We start from the raw sequence: 18,884 nt of genomic DNA, 5'->3' as shown, positions 1-18,884 counted from the left end.
GCCTACTGTGTTCTCGAAATTTTAGTTATATTCGATGTGGATATCCTTGATAAAATCGATAAGTGCAACATTTTGATGCAGATATGAGCCCATATCATCATCATACCGTCCGAACCCAGGAGAGCCAACTTTTTCGGGGCCTCTAAATGCATTTTGAATATAATTTAGGTAATACAATTGCCCCTACCTTTGCTGCATATTAATTAATCTGCCGACCGGCCAAGTGCCTTCAGCTGGGCTCTGGTCACCCAAGTTCAGTTCGATTTTTGCTTTTGCTGGCAGCGGTTTCTGTTTCGGTTTCAGTTTCGATTTCTAGACAAGAGTTAGATCCGTGTATTTCATTGACAATGTTGCGATTGGCCAGTTCCACATATAGTTCCATATGTTGTATTGTCTTTTTGAATGTAAGCATACTCGTGGCTTTGATTAGTGGGGAACATGATGATGGCTGAATTCGAACAGTGGGTTTTCTAGAAACGTCAGTGACTCATAAACTATTGAAGGAGCTGCAATTTTTAGATTGGTGTAGGTCAAGTAACAAATTTGAAATATTTGCTTTGTTTTAATTTGGTCTAAAATTACGAAAGTGGATATCTTTAGACTAAGTGTATTTTTTAAACATAAACTTTGAAATTATGAACTGAATCGTGCCGAACCTTTATGAAAAAAAGCTATTAAATAAATGGTTTAAAAAAATGTAATTAATTTTAAAGACCCTACTAGAAGGTACAAAATATGATCACCAAAACTCTATCATACTTTCGATCATATCCTCTCTGCCATGTATTGGAACCACAAACGCACAGACAGTAACATATCATAGCTCCAAAAACTGATCTTTGATTTGCAGTATTGTCATATCTTATAGAACGATTTCAAGGTCTAGCGACGCGTGCACGGTGGGATTTGAATATAGAAAGCCTCATTATCGATCGCATTCAATATTCATAAACATACGTGAAGCCGGTCATTAAGTGCCAATTAAAGGTTCCATTTCTCCCGTATATATCTGCAGTTTTTGTGGCTGCTGCTGCTGACGACGACATCCGCCAAGCCAACCAACTCCAGTGATTCCTATCCCAAAAACGAAATGCAACATGTGACCAGCTTTGTGAACCAGAAACCGAAGTCTGGAGTCCGTTCGGAGTTCGATTTTGAACAGAATGAGGCAGAGGCGACTAACTCGGCGCATTTGCAGCAGCTTTTCAGCAGTTTGTTGCAGTTGCCGGGTAATGTTAGTCTGCAGCTATCTGTGGAGACGGACGACGAGCCAGTCAGTGAACGCAACATGCTGGATGATATGGAGATCGCTGGGGAGCAACACGAGGGCTTCACCGAATCATCAGATGAATGGCATCGCATTAAGCTGGCTATTCCGGTCCTGGAGCCGGTAAAGCACCTAATCAATGCGGTAGGTGGTGGTGGTGTAAACGATTCCCACGTCAAGAGTAATACCCATCGCCTGATTGGACACCATGGCGTCCACGAAACGCATCATCCTGCCGGTAACATCAGCTCTCCGGCCATCGAAACGGAGGAGGATCGAGAGACGGCCATCGACAGCACCAGCTTCGATCTCCTGGAGACGTTGGGCACCGCCGGCACAGTACTCATTGGAATCCTGACGAATCTGCGGAAGCTCTTTGCCGCTAGTGCTGGGAATGCAAGTTCAGCTTCCTCTGGCGGCGGCGGGGGAGGAAATTAGTTGGCTTCTATCCGGACTCTGTGTTCTGTGATTAATATTAACTTTTCGTAAATTGAATATTCATCACTATTGATCCATACTAATTAAATACAATTAATAAACGAAATATGATAAAAATGTCGAAACTAATTGCAGTTTAATGTTTAAATTAGGGGAAATAGGAAATGGAGACATGTTCACTATTATATGCAGAGCTTACGCATAGCTTAAGGGGTTACAAAAGGTTTTTTTTTATAGTTATCTAGACTATCTAAACTTTAATTCGATCGCACCCATAATTTATGTGACATTCCTTGAAAGTTATGCTCTTTATGTCGATTAGCCTGAGGTAACGCAAATACCAAATCATGTAAGCTTAAAATATCATTCCAAATATTAAAAAAAAATCATGAAAGCGTTCTTGTTTTTTGGTCAAAAAAACATATGTAACCCCTTATGGTTAGTCTGCAGAAACTCTGTGACTCAAAAAAGTTGGGCTACATCTAAACGACCTCAAAATCTTTGTAGATTTTGTATATCCCAAAATAGAGACTTCGAGTTGGACTGTATCAAATATTTAAGAAGCTTAAATCTAGTTTGCTATGCGATCTTTTGAAGGAGCCTACATGAACTCATAGCTGCCATCGTCAAAGTTACGATTGCCAACCATTGGACCGCCGGCGCCCATTTGATTAGGATTCTGGCCTGCCATCTGCGGACGGAACTGGTTGCCTGGCGTAGTCTGATGCTGTAGAAGCTGGCGAAGTCCCGGATTGTTGTTGCTCATCATGGGGCGAACCATGCGCTGCTGTTGCTGTTGTGCCTGTTGCTGTTGCATTGCGGCCACGTTCGGCGCCACCTGTTGTAACTGCTGTTGGAGATTGGGATTAGGCACACCACCTGGTCCAACGCCCACGCCCAGCGGCATCCGCTGTTGCTGCATCATGTTCATTTGCATCTGATTCTGCTGCATGGCCATACCGCCGGGGCCAGGTCCTGGTCCTCCGCCTGGACCTCCTCCGCCCATCTGCATGTTGAGCTGATACTGGTTGTAGTGTTGTTGCTGCGAGTTGTCCTGTTGCATCTGCTGCTGTTGTTGCTGTTGCTGCTGCAGCTCCATGGGCGACTTGCCCTGTTGCTGCATCATTTGCTGCTGTTGTTGCTGCTGTTGCATGTTGCCGTGCTGCTTTTGCTGAATAACTTTGCGCAGACGCTCCACAAACATTGCCTGATTGTTGGGAATGAAGCCCAGAAAGGCGTTGCGATCGGGAGTGTAGAGCAAAATAAGAACCTTGAGATCGCAGGCGGGCGAGTTGGGAATGGAGGAGAAGTGAACGCAGCCAGCGTAGCCGGAGGTCATCATTTTCGCCAGCGAATCAAGTGCTTCTCCCGGAGTGGGTCGAAAAACAACCATCTTTGAGTCCTTCAGGAACTGCCCGCCTATGTTGCCAACCAGATGCTTGGGCATTAGCTGCATCAACAGCTTGGGCGGCCAGTTCTCAGCCTTGATCTCGGGCTCGCCGTCTTTGATGTTGGTGCACACTGTGCACTGGAGTGTGTGAGGAATCTTCTGCTGATCCGATTTCGGTTTCTCTGACCATTCCAGCACCCCAGTCCATATCTTCTCGCGCAGGGAGGCCTGCTCCTGCTGCGCATTCGCCTGCTGTTGCTGCTGAGGATTTCCCTGCTGTTGGGGATTGGCCACTTGTCCCACTTGCTGCTGTTGCTGTGGATTGGGCATGTTGCCCGCATTGCCAGCCGGCATCATGTTGTTGCCGGCATTGGGATTGCCCTGTTGCTGTTGCTGCCCCTGCTGCTGCTGTTGTTGGGCTAGTTGCTGTTGCTGTTGCAGCTGTTGGTGGTTCAGCATTTGCTGCTGGTTGAGCATCTGCATCCTCTGCTGCTGCTGCTGTTGAGCCTGTTGTTGCTGTTGCTGGGCCTGCTGTTGTTGCTGCTGCTGTAGCGAGGTAACCGTTTGGTTCGGCGGCGGTGCATTAATACGCGAGATCAGAGCAGAATTTGGATTCTGTTGCATGCCCCCGCCTTGGCCAACACCGCCCACATTGCCTGCTCCCTGCATGTAGGGCGGACGTGCCTGTCCCGGCTGGTTGGGAAACATCCACCGGTTTTGGCCGGGTCCCACGTTCTGCTGGAAGTTCGGATTCTGCATCTGATTGGGCACAAATTGATTCTGCTGCTGTTGTTGCTGTTGCTGCAGGAGCTGCTGTTGTTGCTGTGGATTGAGAAGGCCAGCCTGGGGATTGGGACCAGGTTGCTGTTGCTGCATGGAATTCATGTTCATGACTTGTTGCTGGGGATTGCCTTGCTGTTGCTGCTGCTGTTGTTGTTGCTGCTGCTGTTGGGCTGGCGTGGTGTCCATGGGCATGCCCTGACCTGGCTGCTGCTGACCCGTCGGATTCTGTTGCTGTTGCTGCACTGCAGCCTGAGCTGCATTGGGGGCGGCCATCTGGGCCGCCATGCTGTTGGGACTGGGAGCTCGCTCCTTGAGACTGTAGCCCTTGAGCAGCACCAGATGCCGGATGTTTTTGGCGTAGTTTTTGCTCGTAATGGGCTGATCTCCGTCGGCCTTCATAAAAAGCTTAAACAGCACCGGCATCTTCCGAGGCGCAATGATGGATAGGTTAATCTTGCGCTCGTTGAAAAGTGCCGCCAGTTGCTCACAGGATTTGCCCGGATACTTCCACGATTCCGTGGTGGGCATCTGGTATGGCGGACTATTGCAGATGAGGATGCAGTGCCTCTGGACGCTGGTCTGGTCGAGCAGCTGGCGCCGTTCGCTGATGTCGTCGAAGCAGCCGTGGGCCGCAGCAAATCCTTCGGCCATGTGGGCACAGGACTCCATTCCACCTCCCACCAGTGGTAATCTTTCGATCGTCTCCATCACCTTCTGGGGCTGCAGGAAGGGTCCGTAGGTGGCGCACACGGGCTCCAGCAGATTGGCCGCAGTGCGGTACACCACGATTCCGTACAGCGTGGCAAATCGCTCCGCAATCAGGTATTCCCGCTCGTCAATGGAGCCAGTGGTAAAGTGCTCCAGCGTCGGCAGGATGTAATTGGTTTTCAGCTCGTTGATGTACGCCCCGTTGATGGCGCTGCCCTCGATGATGAAGACCACGTCGGCCAGCGGCATCTGGTCCACCTCCATGGTTAATCCGGAGGGTGGAAGTTTTCTTTAAATGCGAAAACTTGTTGCGAAAAATCTAAACTTTGTTCCTTTTTACCGCTCTTCTTCTTCTCTCGCAGTTTGTTTTGACTATCGGTCTGTGGTTATCGATAGCGCTTGACTCGTAGCGGCTTATAGGGTTGTCAATATGCCACAAAATTGGATACACTTTCAAAGAGCTTAGGACCTAGGATTAATCTAATATTTTTAGAATGCATTGTGTCACACATATTTTGTAAGACCAAAGTTGGACAAGTTCCATATTGTATTAAAGAAAAATATTAGCCCATATATTCAGCTTTTAAAAAAATGCTTAATAAGTCGTGCCATTGGGGTGTTTTTAAGGAATTAAAAAAAATTATTAAGGTCCTTTTGTAAAGGTTAAAATATTTTAAAATACATTAATTTCCAACATGGAGGCTAGGCTTCTAACATCCTAACATTATATTTAAGAAAATTATTAGCCCCAATATTCAGCTTTTAGAAAATTGCTTAAATAGCCGTACACATTTAAAAATTAGGTTAGTGTCATTAGGGTGTTTTTGAGGCATTTAAAAAGAATGATAAAGGTTGCCTTGTGTAAAGGTTCAATTATGTTAAAATACATTTGTTTCCCAACATGGAAGCCAGGTTTCTCACATCGAGTGGAAGAGTTTGTTCGTTTCCAGATTCGAATCCGACCACCAGCCTACCATAATCAATGAAAATTTTACAATCTTACTAACTTACTTTATAGTTTTCTTATGAATTTAATATTCCATTTTTAATTTTAATATTTGTTTAGTCACCAATAATCGAATAGTTTATATCGATTGTGGCAAGGGCTGCCAGACCCACGCAGCGACAGCACCTGCGGCGGTCTGGCAGCCCGATCAGCTGCTTCTGCTGCCCAAGTTGCGCAGTTTTTCGCCGAATTCCGCAGAAAAAGGACGTTGCCGCAGACTCCGCGTTGTTTTTACCCAAAAATTCGTAGAAAACACACGAAAAAAGGCATTAAAAGTGGCAATCTAGCAAACAATATACAGTGAACAGTGCCAGTGCATGGAAAACGATCGTTAGGATAGTTGAAAACAGACGCAAGTGCGAATTGCGGGCTTTTTTTTGTGGCCGTCGCAGAATGTGTGGCACAAAGCGGAAAGTGCGCTAAGAGAGCGTGCGAGCGCCTTAATCGCAGGGAAATGTAAATAAATAAACGTGTGACGCCGCGACAATTGTGAAAAGTCAACAAACACGCCAGTTGGCCAGTGGAAAGTGAGTGAAATCTGCTTAAATTCAAGTCAAATTGGCAAATTCGCATTTGGCCAGCAGAACAGCTGTTGTTTTGCCTCTCGCTCTGTCTGGCTGGGCTCTCTTTCTCTCTCTTTTGGCCTCTCTCTGTTTTTGTTGCTCCTTTTTGTTTGTGTGTTTTTTTTTACTGCAATGTTGCTTCATCGTTTCATTCTATTATTATAATTATTCTCTGTGCACTGACGTCACTGCGACGGGGAAACTGATAATTTGGTTAGGCAATTAGCAAGATTTAATTGTAGTTTAGAGCACTGCAAAGTGAATCAAATGGCCATGTGTCCACGGCATTCCCGTTTGTTATGGTTGCCTGGCAACATGTTTCGCCACATCTGCCTTTTTTTTATCCCCCGTAGTTGTTCCCATTTGTTTACAACAATTGCGAACTCGCCAAAAGCTACGATCGCGAAATTAAGGCGCCTACATAAAAAAACAGCAGCCACAGCGGTTTGAGCGTCACTCTGACTGCCGATCGCCAGTCGGTTGGGTGTTTCTACATTTAAATACACTTCCGGGAGAGGTTGGTGGCACAACCAGCAGCCAGCAGGTGTTAAACCCCAAGTGCATTCATTCCCACGCGGGATTTCTTACTTAGGAAAATACTCCCATGGCAAGATCTTCACACCTAACCAAATCTGATCGTTCCACTCATGTAACACCTTAGATTCTATCAGGATTTTCTATATAAACCTATTTTATAATATTTATTAAAAGATAATATATGTACGGGTGTTTTCATACATTAAAATAAGGTTCCTAAAAAGATAGGATTTCTTACTTAGGAAAATACTCTCATAACAAGATCTTCACACCTAACCAAATCTGATCAATCCACTCATGTAACACCTGAGCTTTTATCAGGACTTTCTATATAAACCTAGTTTATAATATTTATTAAAAGATAAAATATGTACGGGTGTTTTCATACATTAAAATCTGGTTACTAAAAAGATAGGGCTCATATTATAAAGGAACACCAAAAAACCATGCTTAGTCAATTCTTATCCCCTTGGAATCTCTGAACTTCATATGATATAAAGGTTTTTTATAATTTCTTCATAACCACTTAAGATCTTAGTACTTGATATGATATGAAAGAATTCTGATATATGTACTCTTGCTAAACCTTAATTTCTACACGTATCCAGCTTATATTTTTAACATATTTTATAGTTTAAGCTTCAATCGTAAGATAAAATTCGTCTCCCGTAAAGTGGCATTCCAATACATTGCCTCGTGCGATTTCTTAGAACTTATTTCCCAATAATACCGAGATTGTTACAAATATATTACACATTTATATATTTACCTATGTATATCTAGCCCGATAAAGCGATTCTGAATAAACAAACAAACTGGTATCTAGGGAAGCATATAAAAATGAGGGTGCTCACTATCAAAGTAATAAAAATTGCTATTTTATCTGTCTTATTGTAGCGGCTATTATATTGATTTTTACGCACCTATATTTTGTCTATGTCCTACACCCTAATTTAAAATCCGAACTATGATTTTAAGATTATATAATGTAAGTGTGGTATTACATTTTAACTTAACTTTTTTGATTTTGTTTAGGGTATACTAAATTCATTACTCTTCGTCTGACAGTTTTACTTGTTTACTCTACTTTTTTTTCATCAATATTTGGCTTATGAATTTTATCTTAACCCCATATATTTTGCAGATCGCGATTGTTTGCGCAGTCTATTTCAAGATTTCCCACACAAATAAAGATAATTTTTTATTGCACCAACGCAAAATTGAACGCCTTGTCTTCAAAATTTGCTTATGGATTTGCCAATTAAAACCATAGACAAATGGCAAGATTCATTGCCCCCAACCAAAATAAACAAATTTAAACTGCGCTTTAACTATCAGTTAATTTGTTATCAGTCGGTCCTATAATTAAAGTCTTTTAAATTATTTATGTTTCCTTTGAAAAGCTTTCACTTACCGAGTAAGTGGCTAGATAAGAGATAGCCCTTATCTGCCCGGTCAAGTGGCAGTCAACCGGAATTAGTCCGCTCGTGATCGAAGTGCTCCCAAATAAATAAGTTACTTAACGAATTTCCACTCCACTCTAATTGCAGCTACTGGAAAACTAGAGACAAGGAAAAACATTTCCGCGCGGACAGCGATGGGCGAAGGTGTTCCCATTTCCAGAATTCTTATCGGGCAACGACTGAAGTATGATTGAGTTGGCCTCGCCTCCGATTCCCCGGTTCTGGTTGCGGTACGCCAATACCGATACCCGGTTCGACTCGATTCGGGTGGACCTGTGATGGTCTAGTGCGATACCCAGTTCGCAATTCGTTGGAAGGGCCAGGGGTATGGAACATGCCCGTGGATATGCATAAGAACGTATCTGTTCAAGTCGATAGTGATTTTGCCTTATTGCTACCCAGTGGAGTTTATGAAATCAAGAAAATGGAACCGCGCTCCAAAATACGAACAATCATTGTATTTTGTCTCTTTCTGGCCATCGCCGGTATCATCGGATTCGGTTACTTTTGTCAAGATCAGGTAGGTCTCAAAGCCCCTTATATATTCTCATTGCGTTAACCATAAATTACCGTATACCTTGCCCCTTGGCGCCAATGCAAATTAGCACACCCATTGGCAAAATTCGGAATTTCATAATTTATATTTTTTACGTTTGTGTTTTTATTGAAATTACCAGTCATTCTTTTTGGCAGACCAAACTCGTTTTTCTACGGCGCATCGAGAAATTTATTAGCTCGAGGTTTGCATATATATATGCCTATCAAAATATGCGTCGGAATGTTTCTGTTTCCCAGCGGATTACAGACAGCTTTTATAATATAGAAAATCTTCCTGAATGTTTGTCTATTTTTGTGAGCTTTAATTAGACAAAACAAAATGTTTTGTTTACCGCCTTTCGGTTGGCGCCTTTAAAATTTTGAAATTGTTTACGCAAAGGTGCTAATGAAATTCGCCCTGAATGAGATGTTCGTTCACGGTTGGGAAATGTGTAGCATTACAAAGCTTAGTACAGAACGATTGTGTAAACTTTTTATTTCACTTACAATGCATCATTCATAAATCATTGACACGTGCGCCCTATTATTAATTTTTTTAATCTTAAACATACAATTTCATTAGAAACTATTTTGATTGGTATTTTTGGGTCAGTATTCATAATCAGTATAGCCCATAAATCTTTCACGAATGCGCTTGATTGAAATTTGTCTAGTCTGTAGGACTAATAGGGCTTCCTCCCCATATTTCATGAATGATTTAATGGCCGAGGTGTAAAGTGCACTCGTCGGCCATAAAATTCAAACCGAGGCAAAACAGCGCATAAAATTCCACCCTGGGGACACATAAACCCAAACCAGACGGTATTAACTCAACTTTGTTAGCCTCAGATATGTAGATTTAACAATTAATCCCGCTCGTGCCAGTCATCTCTAATATTAGCTTCGATAAATTTGTTAAAGAAGGCCATAAATTTCCAGTTGCAGCCGGATATAATTCTATATCTGTCTGTATTGGCTTCTATATATGTTACTCTGAAAATATGTATTAATTTTTTTTTGGCGAACTTTAATTAAACAAAGAACAAATTCCTTCCTTGTCCAAAAACCGAAAAAATAACCAAGTGGGCGTGACTCTTAGAATGAGTTCAATGTCAAATGGCTGTGCTTATGATATAGATATATTTTTGAATGTTTATGCTATGGACACCACTAATTTAGATTTTTGGCGGGGTTGCTTGTGCATTATAAGTACACCGAAAAAAATAGTCATAGAAAAGCAAATATTTAAAAGTTTTTTCTACACCATTTTGGCGTCAATAAGATGAATATTAAATTAATAATTTCCAAAGTTTTAAGTTTAAATTGTTTGGTTTAAAAATAATATCACAAATCCAAATTCTAAATTTTCTAATATAGAAACGAAACTTTAAAGAATAAACTTTATATTAATTAGTCTTAAATCTATACTTTAATTTTTTTTATTCTTTACTCTCTGTTTTTTTTTGGGTGTATATAGAATAATTTCCAAATTGAAATACCCAGCAAAATGACATTAATTGAGCGCAGCTGCCTCGCCCTCTTTATTTTGTTTTTTTCCGCACGCGATCTTGCCAGACATAGTGACTAGTGGGGCGTGGCCACGCCCCTCTGTGCGTGCGTTCGAAAATTCGCCTTCTATTTTAAAAATAGCTTAATTAGTTGTACGCGTAACAGAAAAACATGCTTAAATGAATAGTGTGGCGAAAGCCAAACATGAAAATGAGTCTCATGCGTTGCGTGTCCAAGGGAAAACAGACAGATTATTCTATTATTTCGGATGCGAGGGCGGCCCATTTCGGGGGTACTCAGATTTGTATTCTTAATGGGCCAAGTTGAACATAAATTACTTGGAGTGCCCGGAATTCTTGAACTCTTGGTACTTAGTAAGATTAATTACAAGCGATTTTTAATTGTCCTTCCTGGGGGAATTTGCCTCTCCTTCCATTTCATTTAGTCGGTAATGTTACTACTTTAAGTAAGGGGTCTTTTTAAGTGCTCTCTAATTTGAAAATATAATCTTAAAGAAGTCTATTAATTGTGGTTTGTAAGACTATTACATTTAGAAATTATGCAGGGGAAAAATCTTTTTTACTGGTCGGCATTATCAAATAAATGGGATTTTTATATGCATCATTAAAAATATACCCTGTTAAAAATTTGTGGATTGATTGGTAATAAAATGCAATTACATTTTTATATTAGTGGCCTTTTCAATGGTCTATCAATCTCTTAATAATGCTAGGCTCTATCTTAATCTACCTCATAATTAACACTATTTTATATGGCAGCTAGCAATTCAATAGCCCATGGCATACGAAAAATGCTAATAAATGTGTAAACTTTATCTACCACTCAAATTCCCAGCTCCTTTGACTTCTCCAAAGGTAGCCACAAATGTGTAAACACTATCTGCCACTTGAACATAAACAAATTCGTTGACTTTTACTCTGAATACCCAATGCTTCAGCTTTTCATGGCTGCCAGCAGCTCTTGTTTAAATGTTGTATTTTTTTTTTTCTAATTTGGTTTTATTTATTTCAATTTATGCAAATTTTAAATCACCGAATATTTATTCAGTCTCGATAAAAAGCCATTAATTAAATGCCGCTGTTCGAGTGGCTCGAGTTGTTTGAGTATGTTTGAGTTTTAAATAAATTGCGGTTAGAGAGGATTTTGTGATTGTTGTGACGTCCGATCTGTAATTGTTTACGCAACATTCGAATGGGGTCCAAAGTTCAATTACAGGTGTGTGTTTTTGTTTATATGCTCTTCTTCTTTGCCTCTTTGGTTTACCTGATTGAGTAAACAAAACCAATGTTTATTATTTCGGTACGCTTGCATTTTCAGCTTTCATATTTGTTGCAGTGGTTGCTCGAATTTCGGGCCAATTCACAAAGCGCAGCTAATGAAATGAAAACTATTTATGACCTTTTTTTGGTGTTGTCTGGCCAATTGTTTTACGAAATTTATACTCGTGCCCGCAATCCACAATGAAAATGTTTTGTTTCTAGTTTTTATGGCGCCTTTTCCACATATCTATGCTTTTTGTAGCAACTCTTTTTTTTTGGGTTTGGTTTATTTACCAAATTACAGGGGAATGTACAGTATATGAAATTCCTGTATTTATATCAGTTTTTATGTCTCCATTAAAACTGCAAAACACTTGTCGTTACCGGCCAGATCGTGCCAAACTTTGGCTTCAGCTTTCGGGTCGTAAAAAGTTTACTCCATGAATACATTTTTGGTTTTTGTTTATGCGTTTTATTAGCAAAGATTTGTTTGCTGCCTGCATTTTATTGTCCTCTTTTTATGGCAGCGTTAATCAATTTAATTGAGTGTGGGATTTATAGATTCCAAGAGATTTTTATGGGGACTTTCGTAAGACATCTGATCAGATTTGTCACCAGATTACGAGTTATTTTAAATCTTTCTGGGGAAATGCAGGCCCTCCTGTGTCTTAAATGTCTCAATTACCTTTAACTCTTCCCTCGTCAACGTGTAAACGATTTATTATGTGATTTAGTACTGCCTTCTAAGATATTTATGGTTTCAAATGGTGGGACTGGCTCTTTGTGTGGGTTTTCCTAACAATTCTCAGTGGCCTTTTGTGTCAAATGCCTATAAACGCCCAGAGAATTCCCTTAATTGTTTTGGCTGCACGATCAAGATAAGTTTCAGAGCTGCCTTAACTTTTTCAGCAACTTTGGCATAATCAATTAGCCTTAATATGCCTGCCATGTGACGTCTTCATTACACTCGAGTCAAAGACCAGTAGCAACTGGAGGGAAAAAAAATAACAAAAAAGCATAAAAGCAGTCCAGTAATAAGACGAGGGCAAACAAAAACCGCAAAACACATAAAGTCCAGACCAATTAAACTATCAGCCATCTGAAATATGCGAGGAAGCGAGGAAGCGAAGGGGAATCAGAAATTCAAGCACCGCACATGCCGCAAAAAATCAAGAGCCGGTCATAACTCAAACCGCACATGTCATAAAGCTTGTCGATGGGTACAAATCCGGGGCAAGTGTGTCGGGTGTCGGGCGGCACTTTAATGTGGCCTCTCTTTGGGGCAAATGAATTTCCAGATTCCCGAAAAAACAAAGGACAAAAACGATCAGCGGGGCATTATTCACGCCTGTTTGAAGTTAATTCGTGCGCAAAAGATCAAAAAAATGGTCAGCCTGCAAATCAGATGCTCAGATATCGGTTCTCTAAGGATGCAACGTCTCGAGTAACGAAAACCCCTGGACAAATTAGCCAACAACAAAAGCCCGAAATAAAACCCGTTGACTGGTTTAGCTTTTCTTTGTGATAAAAGTTTTTTGATAGCCCAGCTTGCTTTGTCGTTCTTCCTCTTTTTCGCTGCCGAGAAACAGGTTTTATTTTTGTCTCGGCGACTTATAATTTGGTGTACGTGTTTGGGTAAGGTGCTTAGGGGGGATATTTGGTTTTTAACATTTGTTTTGATAACAAAATGTAACCATAATATATTATTAAAACAAGAAACTATATGAAAGTTAATTTAAATAAAAAGTTAATATTGAAATGATTTCCTAACAAAACCCCAAATAACTAATGTAGAACTCTCTTTTTTTAATTTTAAATACAGTAACTATAATATTTTGTTGAATATTTTCAAAATAACGTTTTAACCATATATTACAAACACTATTGTGATGTATTGTTTCCACATCCTAAAGAAAACCTTCCAAAAAACCTTCTAAAGAGCATTACCCAGTCATCATCTATTCTCTTTTGTACCTTTTATTGAGTCTCCACAGCGAGGTCTTATGTTTTGAAAGCGCTGTAAACTGATAGCCGTTTATGATCTTAAATGGCAATGCAGGTAGATAGCAAACCCTCTATGTATACGGCTTTTAAGGCCCTTAGGGCTGCTCATGAAAGCGGATCAAACGTTTGCATTCGGCATTCGACATTTGGCCTCATAATCATAATTATTTCCCAATAAACTATTTCACATTTTCCATTTTCCCTGCATTCCATTCGTGGTGTCAGAAATCAGGAATAAATCTAAATGTATGATGCCCTAAACTGCTCATTGAATTGTTTGAACGGAATCGTGATATTTTTGCAGAATTCCTTTTCATCAGTGGTGGTAACAGATGTGCGCCGCGGGCATTTTGCAAAATTTCCATTCGTCTGTTTTTTCCACTCTTGGCCGTTTCGAAATCCATTTAGAATTATTCATTTATGTGCAAAATCATTGTGCCGCAGCAATTGGCAATTAGAAATTCAATTCAAACGTTTCGTAAAATGCAATTAGCGTTTTGTAATACTAATTGGCATCATTTCGTCGTTGCAGCAGCATGTGCATTTAAGTCCTGGCTAATTGGATTATTTTTGGGCTCAGCATTATGCAATGCGAATGATAGGGAGGCCAGGTGCATTATCATTTCAGTGCAGAAATGGTAGAACGAAATGTAAGTCGGATTTTGACAGGGCCATTAAAGGGTCTATCTATCAAATTCTATGGACTGAAATGTTAGGCTCTTGTAATGCTCTTTAATCATCAAAATTGCAACCTAGCAGACATACATTAAATACTTAGAATTATTCATATGAAATAAATATCATATACAAAATGTAAAATGTGATCTAATCATTAAAAACCTATTAATAAAAAGTTCACAAATATTTTTTAAAAATTTATTTACCGTAAAAGGTCCTTAAAACGCACTTACTTTTAACTATTTTCTGTTCCTTTGGCTCTTATTTCTCTGTGATGAAATATTTTACTAATGATATGCTCTATATATTTTCAAGAAATTATTCAACTAAGGATGTAGGATAAAAAAAAATGATTAAAAATATGTAATCAATCATTATACGATTCCCAAATATTTTTTTTAAATTTTATTAACCGCAAATAAACATTTAAGCTCACTTTCTTTTCACTTTGTGGTGTTCTTTTGGCTTTTAACTAAAAAGTGCCAGTGCCATTGAAGGGTTTATCAAGTTATCTGGGATAAAATATTCGACTAATGATATGCTCTTTATATTTTCAATAGAGTTATCAAGGTTTCAACTTAGTAGACATTTCGAGTTTTTCATTTGAAATGAATATGATACAAATATTTAAATGTGATCCAATCTTTATAAAGTTTTAAAAAATGTCTAAAACTTTATTAACCGTAATAAAACATTAAAACTCACTTACTTTTCACTTTTTTCTGTTCATTTGGCTTCTATCTAAAAAATACAAATACCATTGCCAGTAACAACAGCAAAATGTATGGAGCAGAAAAGAAAACGAGCAAATTTGTGTAATAAGCATCCAATTAAAACTTTTTCACACAATGCAACCCAAAACAAGCAACTAAAAAGTCTACGGACTAACAATGAATGCAGAGTGTCTAAAAGCGGGAAAAGAGGGGCAACTTTACTCTCGACTGTCGCCTATTTAACGAGCTGCAAAAATGTGAGTTGGCTGGAAAAGCCAGGCAAAACCGTTAGTATTTATTATATGACCAAGAGGGGGCTGGGGAAATTCTGGGTAGGTTGACGAGTGAGCGGTGGGGCATAAAGGATTTCCGCTTGGTTGACTGAAATATGAGCAGATTTTCGACAATGCTATACTCCTCTAAGTACATCTATATACCCAAGCTCAGTGGAAAAAAAGAAAAACCAACATTTCATTATCATCTGTGTGAAATGCTTTATATCTCATTCTACACACTAAACTCAATCATCGTCATCGCCATAATGACAGTGATAATTACAATCATTGTTATTGTGTCTACCCCGTATATGCATATATATAGATCAAGTTGTGCGACAATGCATTGTCAATGTGCACATTGCAATGTGAGAGGCGTGTTTGGGTTTCGCAATTGCAGAATGTCTCGCTTTATGGTTTCTATCTATTATTCTTCCCCGTTTCATGTTTAACTTCTTCGTTTCGTTCTTAATGCGGGGGGTTCTGTGAGCTGTGATAAAAATAATCCATTGGCAGACGTTGGATACAGAAGCCCAAAGATGAGAAACAATCTGAAGTTTTTGCACACTCTCGATGTTATGATGGTAGCTTCACTTTCGTACACGGTACCAATATGGGTATGAGGATTCTGCGCAGATGCTGACATATACTTAAGGTTAATACGACTCAAAAATAAGCCACAGGGAACCGTGACTTATAGATTGTATTATAAATATTTGGACATATTTGTACAAACACGAAATATTCACAAAAATACGTATTCATACTATTTTTCAAAGACTCTTTGATGTTACGACTTCATACCAATATGATACGGATTCATATCAATATGATACGGATTCATATCAATATGATACGGGTTCATATCAACATTTGTAATTGATATGATTTTGAATCATATTGATATGAGTTCATATTATTTTGATATGAAAAAAATTGATATGTGAAAATTGAGGAGACTGTATCAAACAAGTATTGTTCCGTTTTTTTTGTCTGTGTACACTCCATAGGTAGTTTTTGTTGATGAAATTTAAAGTTAGTATAAATATGTTCTATGGATATTATCTATCTTTTATATCAAAATCAGTTACCTTATAAGGAAGATTTACTTTTAAGTCGATTTTGCATGTTACAAGAATACTACTGAGTAAATCTCATTCGTGACTTTCGTTCAAACTACTTGTTTTTTGGCAACAATACACCACTTGAACATTGTTTTGCACTTGGCTAAGACGCCGTTTCTCCATCTTTAGGACACCCCCTCAGTGGCATCCGATCCCCCACAACTCTGACATATTTTTCAGTTTGCTCACGTATTAATTGCTCAAGTGGAAACGACAGCAAAGTGAACAAAAAAAGTAGCAGTGTAAAAAAAAGGAATTGCTATTGACCGAAACATGTTTTTGATGTTTCCCAGCACTTGAACTCAAGAAATACTTTAGTATACACTCACAAGTAATATGGATATCCTTAATGGGGTTTTTTTCTTTTGATTTATGAAGGGTTTCTGTAGGTGATTAATTTGGAGTTCCTCGGGTGGGGGCATAGCAAATTAGGTGAAATTAATGACAGTATTGTGTCTGAAGTGGTGGAGCAAATTAATTATTCGTGGTGTGCGAGAGGGAGGTCTGGATTTTAATTATTAAATTTAATTGAGGGGTTTCTTCTTGTTTAATATTTTCCAATCATCCCATATTCATATTTTCATTGAATATGAGATCCAATGTTTCACTTTCTGTCTTTAAGCAACTTATTCCGCTTCAATCTTTAACATTCGCTTTTATTGGCATATCTTTCCTTATCCTCTTTGGATTTTCTTTTCGCATAAAATCTATTTTCAGTCTGATAAATCAGATTAGCTTCTCCTTGGACCTCCCATACAGATTTGAGTGGGTTTCCATCACCATCACCACCACCGCACCCCATGTCAGATCCATCTCTCCCCACATTCTTTCTTTTAACCCAATGCCCTCCCCTAAACTCACATTTCCAATGTGCGAGAGTTGTTTGTGATATGTTTGGCGGTACAGTATTACTCCTTAGATACAAACCGCAAATTCTTTAGACTTTAATTAAGTTAGGGGTAAAAAAAAATCATGTTAAATATTTCAAGATGAGCTGAACTTTCTAAACTTTGAGTAGTACAGTAGTTGTAGTTTGTTTATAAAATTCTAAAAAATTAAAGATTTAGTTCATAACTTCCTTCCCAAAAAATGTAATCACTTGCATAACTTATAGATGCATTTATTTCTGGAGAAATCTAATCCAGGAAGGCTTCACTGTAAATCTCTTCTGCCGTATTGGATACTCCTTGCAATTTCCATCAATGCAGACATCCGAGACATGAACTGCATATCAAACACGCACAGGCTTCTAGACGTTTAGGTGTATGTCTGGAGGATTTGTATATTTAAATCGGAGGCACTCCGTGAATGCCGATTGCATACTGCTGGCCACTGAAAGTGCTTCACGGAAGTCGTAAATCGTCTCGAGAAATCGAGCTGACCGAGAGGACTTCGAGGGAGCGGTGCAAATGTCAATAGTGTGAAGCGAAGGCTATTTATATGGAAATATCAAACGATTCCCCAGATAGATACCCATGCGCAAGTGTATTTATAGGCCCAAACCATTAATGGATCCCATGAAACTCCGAGAAATCTCTACAAAATCTGGCTATCTGTTATGGTTCAATAGCATTTGCCACTCATCTTTTCATCTTGACCGACAGGCCATCAGCAGCTGCCGTCTGCCACTACTTCGAACAATTCATCATCGCAACTTCAAAAAATGCAGCCAACTTTCAACGCCCCCTTGACGAATGGGTCACTTAGACAGCTTCGAGATGCCACACATTCACCAGACTTTTAGGGGGAATTGTTAGAAAAATGTGTTTGTCTATTTAGCATAAGCCGCTCAAGTGGCCGAGAACAATACGAAAACAAAAAGGCACTAGACTGAACTGAAACTGAAAGAGATTCGAACCAAATCATCGAATCTCCTCAAATTAAATTCCAAATGCAGCAAATTGAATTTCGGATCCCTCTCCCTTGTCCATCGAATTGTTGTTCTTCTTTTCTCCTTCGATGATGTTTGTGTTAAAGTAATACCCTTGCTTGTTTGTGATTATGTTGAACATATGTTGACAAAATCGGAGGCAAGGGGACCTAAGTCGGACCCAAAACCGAACATGGACCGCACATGAGAACACAGAAATGCAATTGAGACCAAACGGAAGCAGCTTCTGTCCTTCTTTTTGTCTTGCTTATTCTTTATTCTCTCGTATTTTTCCTTTTCAACCGAAGAATACATTATAGTTTTGCGTATGGCATATCTTTGATGGTTAGTAATGCAATGCAGTTTGAGGTAATGGGATCTGGGGTACTTTATTTAATGGTATTTATTTGGGAAATATTTCTTCAGGCTTTTGTCGAATTTTGTTTAGAAAAATAACTGAGTATAAGCTATCTCTATGTTCATTATCAATAATTTATGATTCACTGTTTTTTTCCGACTTTCTGGGTTAAATATATTAAAATTATTAAAGGAAAAATAATGCAATGCAGTTTAAATGGGGTGTTTTACTTATAGATATTTATTTCAAAAGAACTGTTCAAGACTTTTGTTGAGCTTTGTTTGAAAAATTAAAATTGAGAACAAGCTATCTCTTTTGTTCATTACCAATAATCTATTATTCATTATGTTTTTTCAACTTCCTGCTATAGAAATAATTTTT

At 39.2% G+C, this 18,884-nt stretch overlaps 3 protein-coding genes across 3 annotated transcripts in view; 2 read left to right on the top strand and 1 right to left on the bottom strand.

Annotated features, from left to right (window-relative positions):
* Positions 1-262: 262 nt before the first annotated feature.
* Positions 263-1,830, top strand: LOC108005052 (uncharacterized). The gene is made up of 2 exons (XM_036816821.3): positions 263-404; positions 1,016-1,830. Exons 1-2 carry the CDS (start codon positions 348-350, stop codon positions 1,703-1,705), a joined length of 747 nt encoding a protein of 248 aa, XP_036672716.3. The 5' UTR covers positions 263-347; the 3' UTR covers positions 1,706-1,830.
* MED25 (Mediator complex subunit 25) lies at positions 1,011-4,961 on the bottom strand. The gene has a single exon (XM_036817375.3). It carries the CDS (start codon positions 4,848-4,850, stop codon positions 2,307-2,309), a length of 2,544 nt encoding a protein of 847 aa, XP_036673270.3. The 5' UTR covers positions 4,851-4,961; the 3' UTR covers positions 1,011-2,306.
* An 801-nt stretch (positions 4,962-5,762) lies between these two features.
* The window catches only part of Hs6st (heparan sulfate 6-O-sulfotransferase), an 88,565-nt gene continuing 75,443 nt past the window's right edge, over positions 5,763-18,884 (top strand). Inside the window, exons 1-2 of the mRNA XM_036816721.3 lie at positions 5,763-6,119; positions 8,243-8,675. Of these exons, the coding sequence (XP_036672616.2) occupies positions 8,490-8,675 (186 nt within the window). The 5' untranslated portion in view covers positions 5,763-6,119; positions 8,243-8,489. The remainder of the gene's footprint in view (positions 6,120-8,242; positions 8,676-18,884) is intronic.

This window comes from Drosophila suzukii, chromosome 3 (genome assembly GCF_043229965.1).
Source record: "Drosophila suzukii chromosome 3, CBGP_Dsuzu_IsoJpt1.0, whole genome shotgun sequence".
Lineage (NCBI taxonomy): Eukaryota > Metazoa > Arthropoda > Insecta > Diptera > Drosophilidae > Drosophila > Drosophila suzukii.
Note: the sequence above shows the minus strand (reverse complement) of the source record. Positions and strands in the feature narration are given on the sequence as shown.

What these genes read in the sequence shown, in the direction of transcription:
- MED25 (XM_036817375.3), bottom strand. Translation starts at nt 4,850, where the DNA reads ATGGAGGTGGACCAGATGCCGCTGGCCGACGTGGTCTTCATCATCGAG.
- LOC108005052 (XM_036816821.3), top strand. Translation starts at nt 348, where the DNA reads ATGTTGCGATTGGCCAGTTCCACATATAGTTCCATATGTTGTATTGTC. An exon ending in GTTGTATTGTCTTTTTGAAT is followed by an intron (nt 405 to 1,015) that starts GTAAGCATACTC and finishes ATATATCTGCAG; the next exon opens with TTTTTGTGGCTGCTGCTGCT.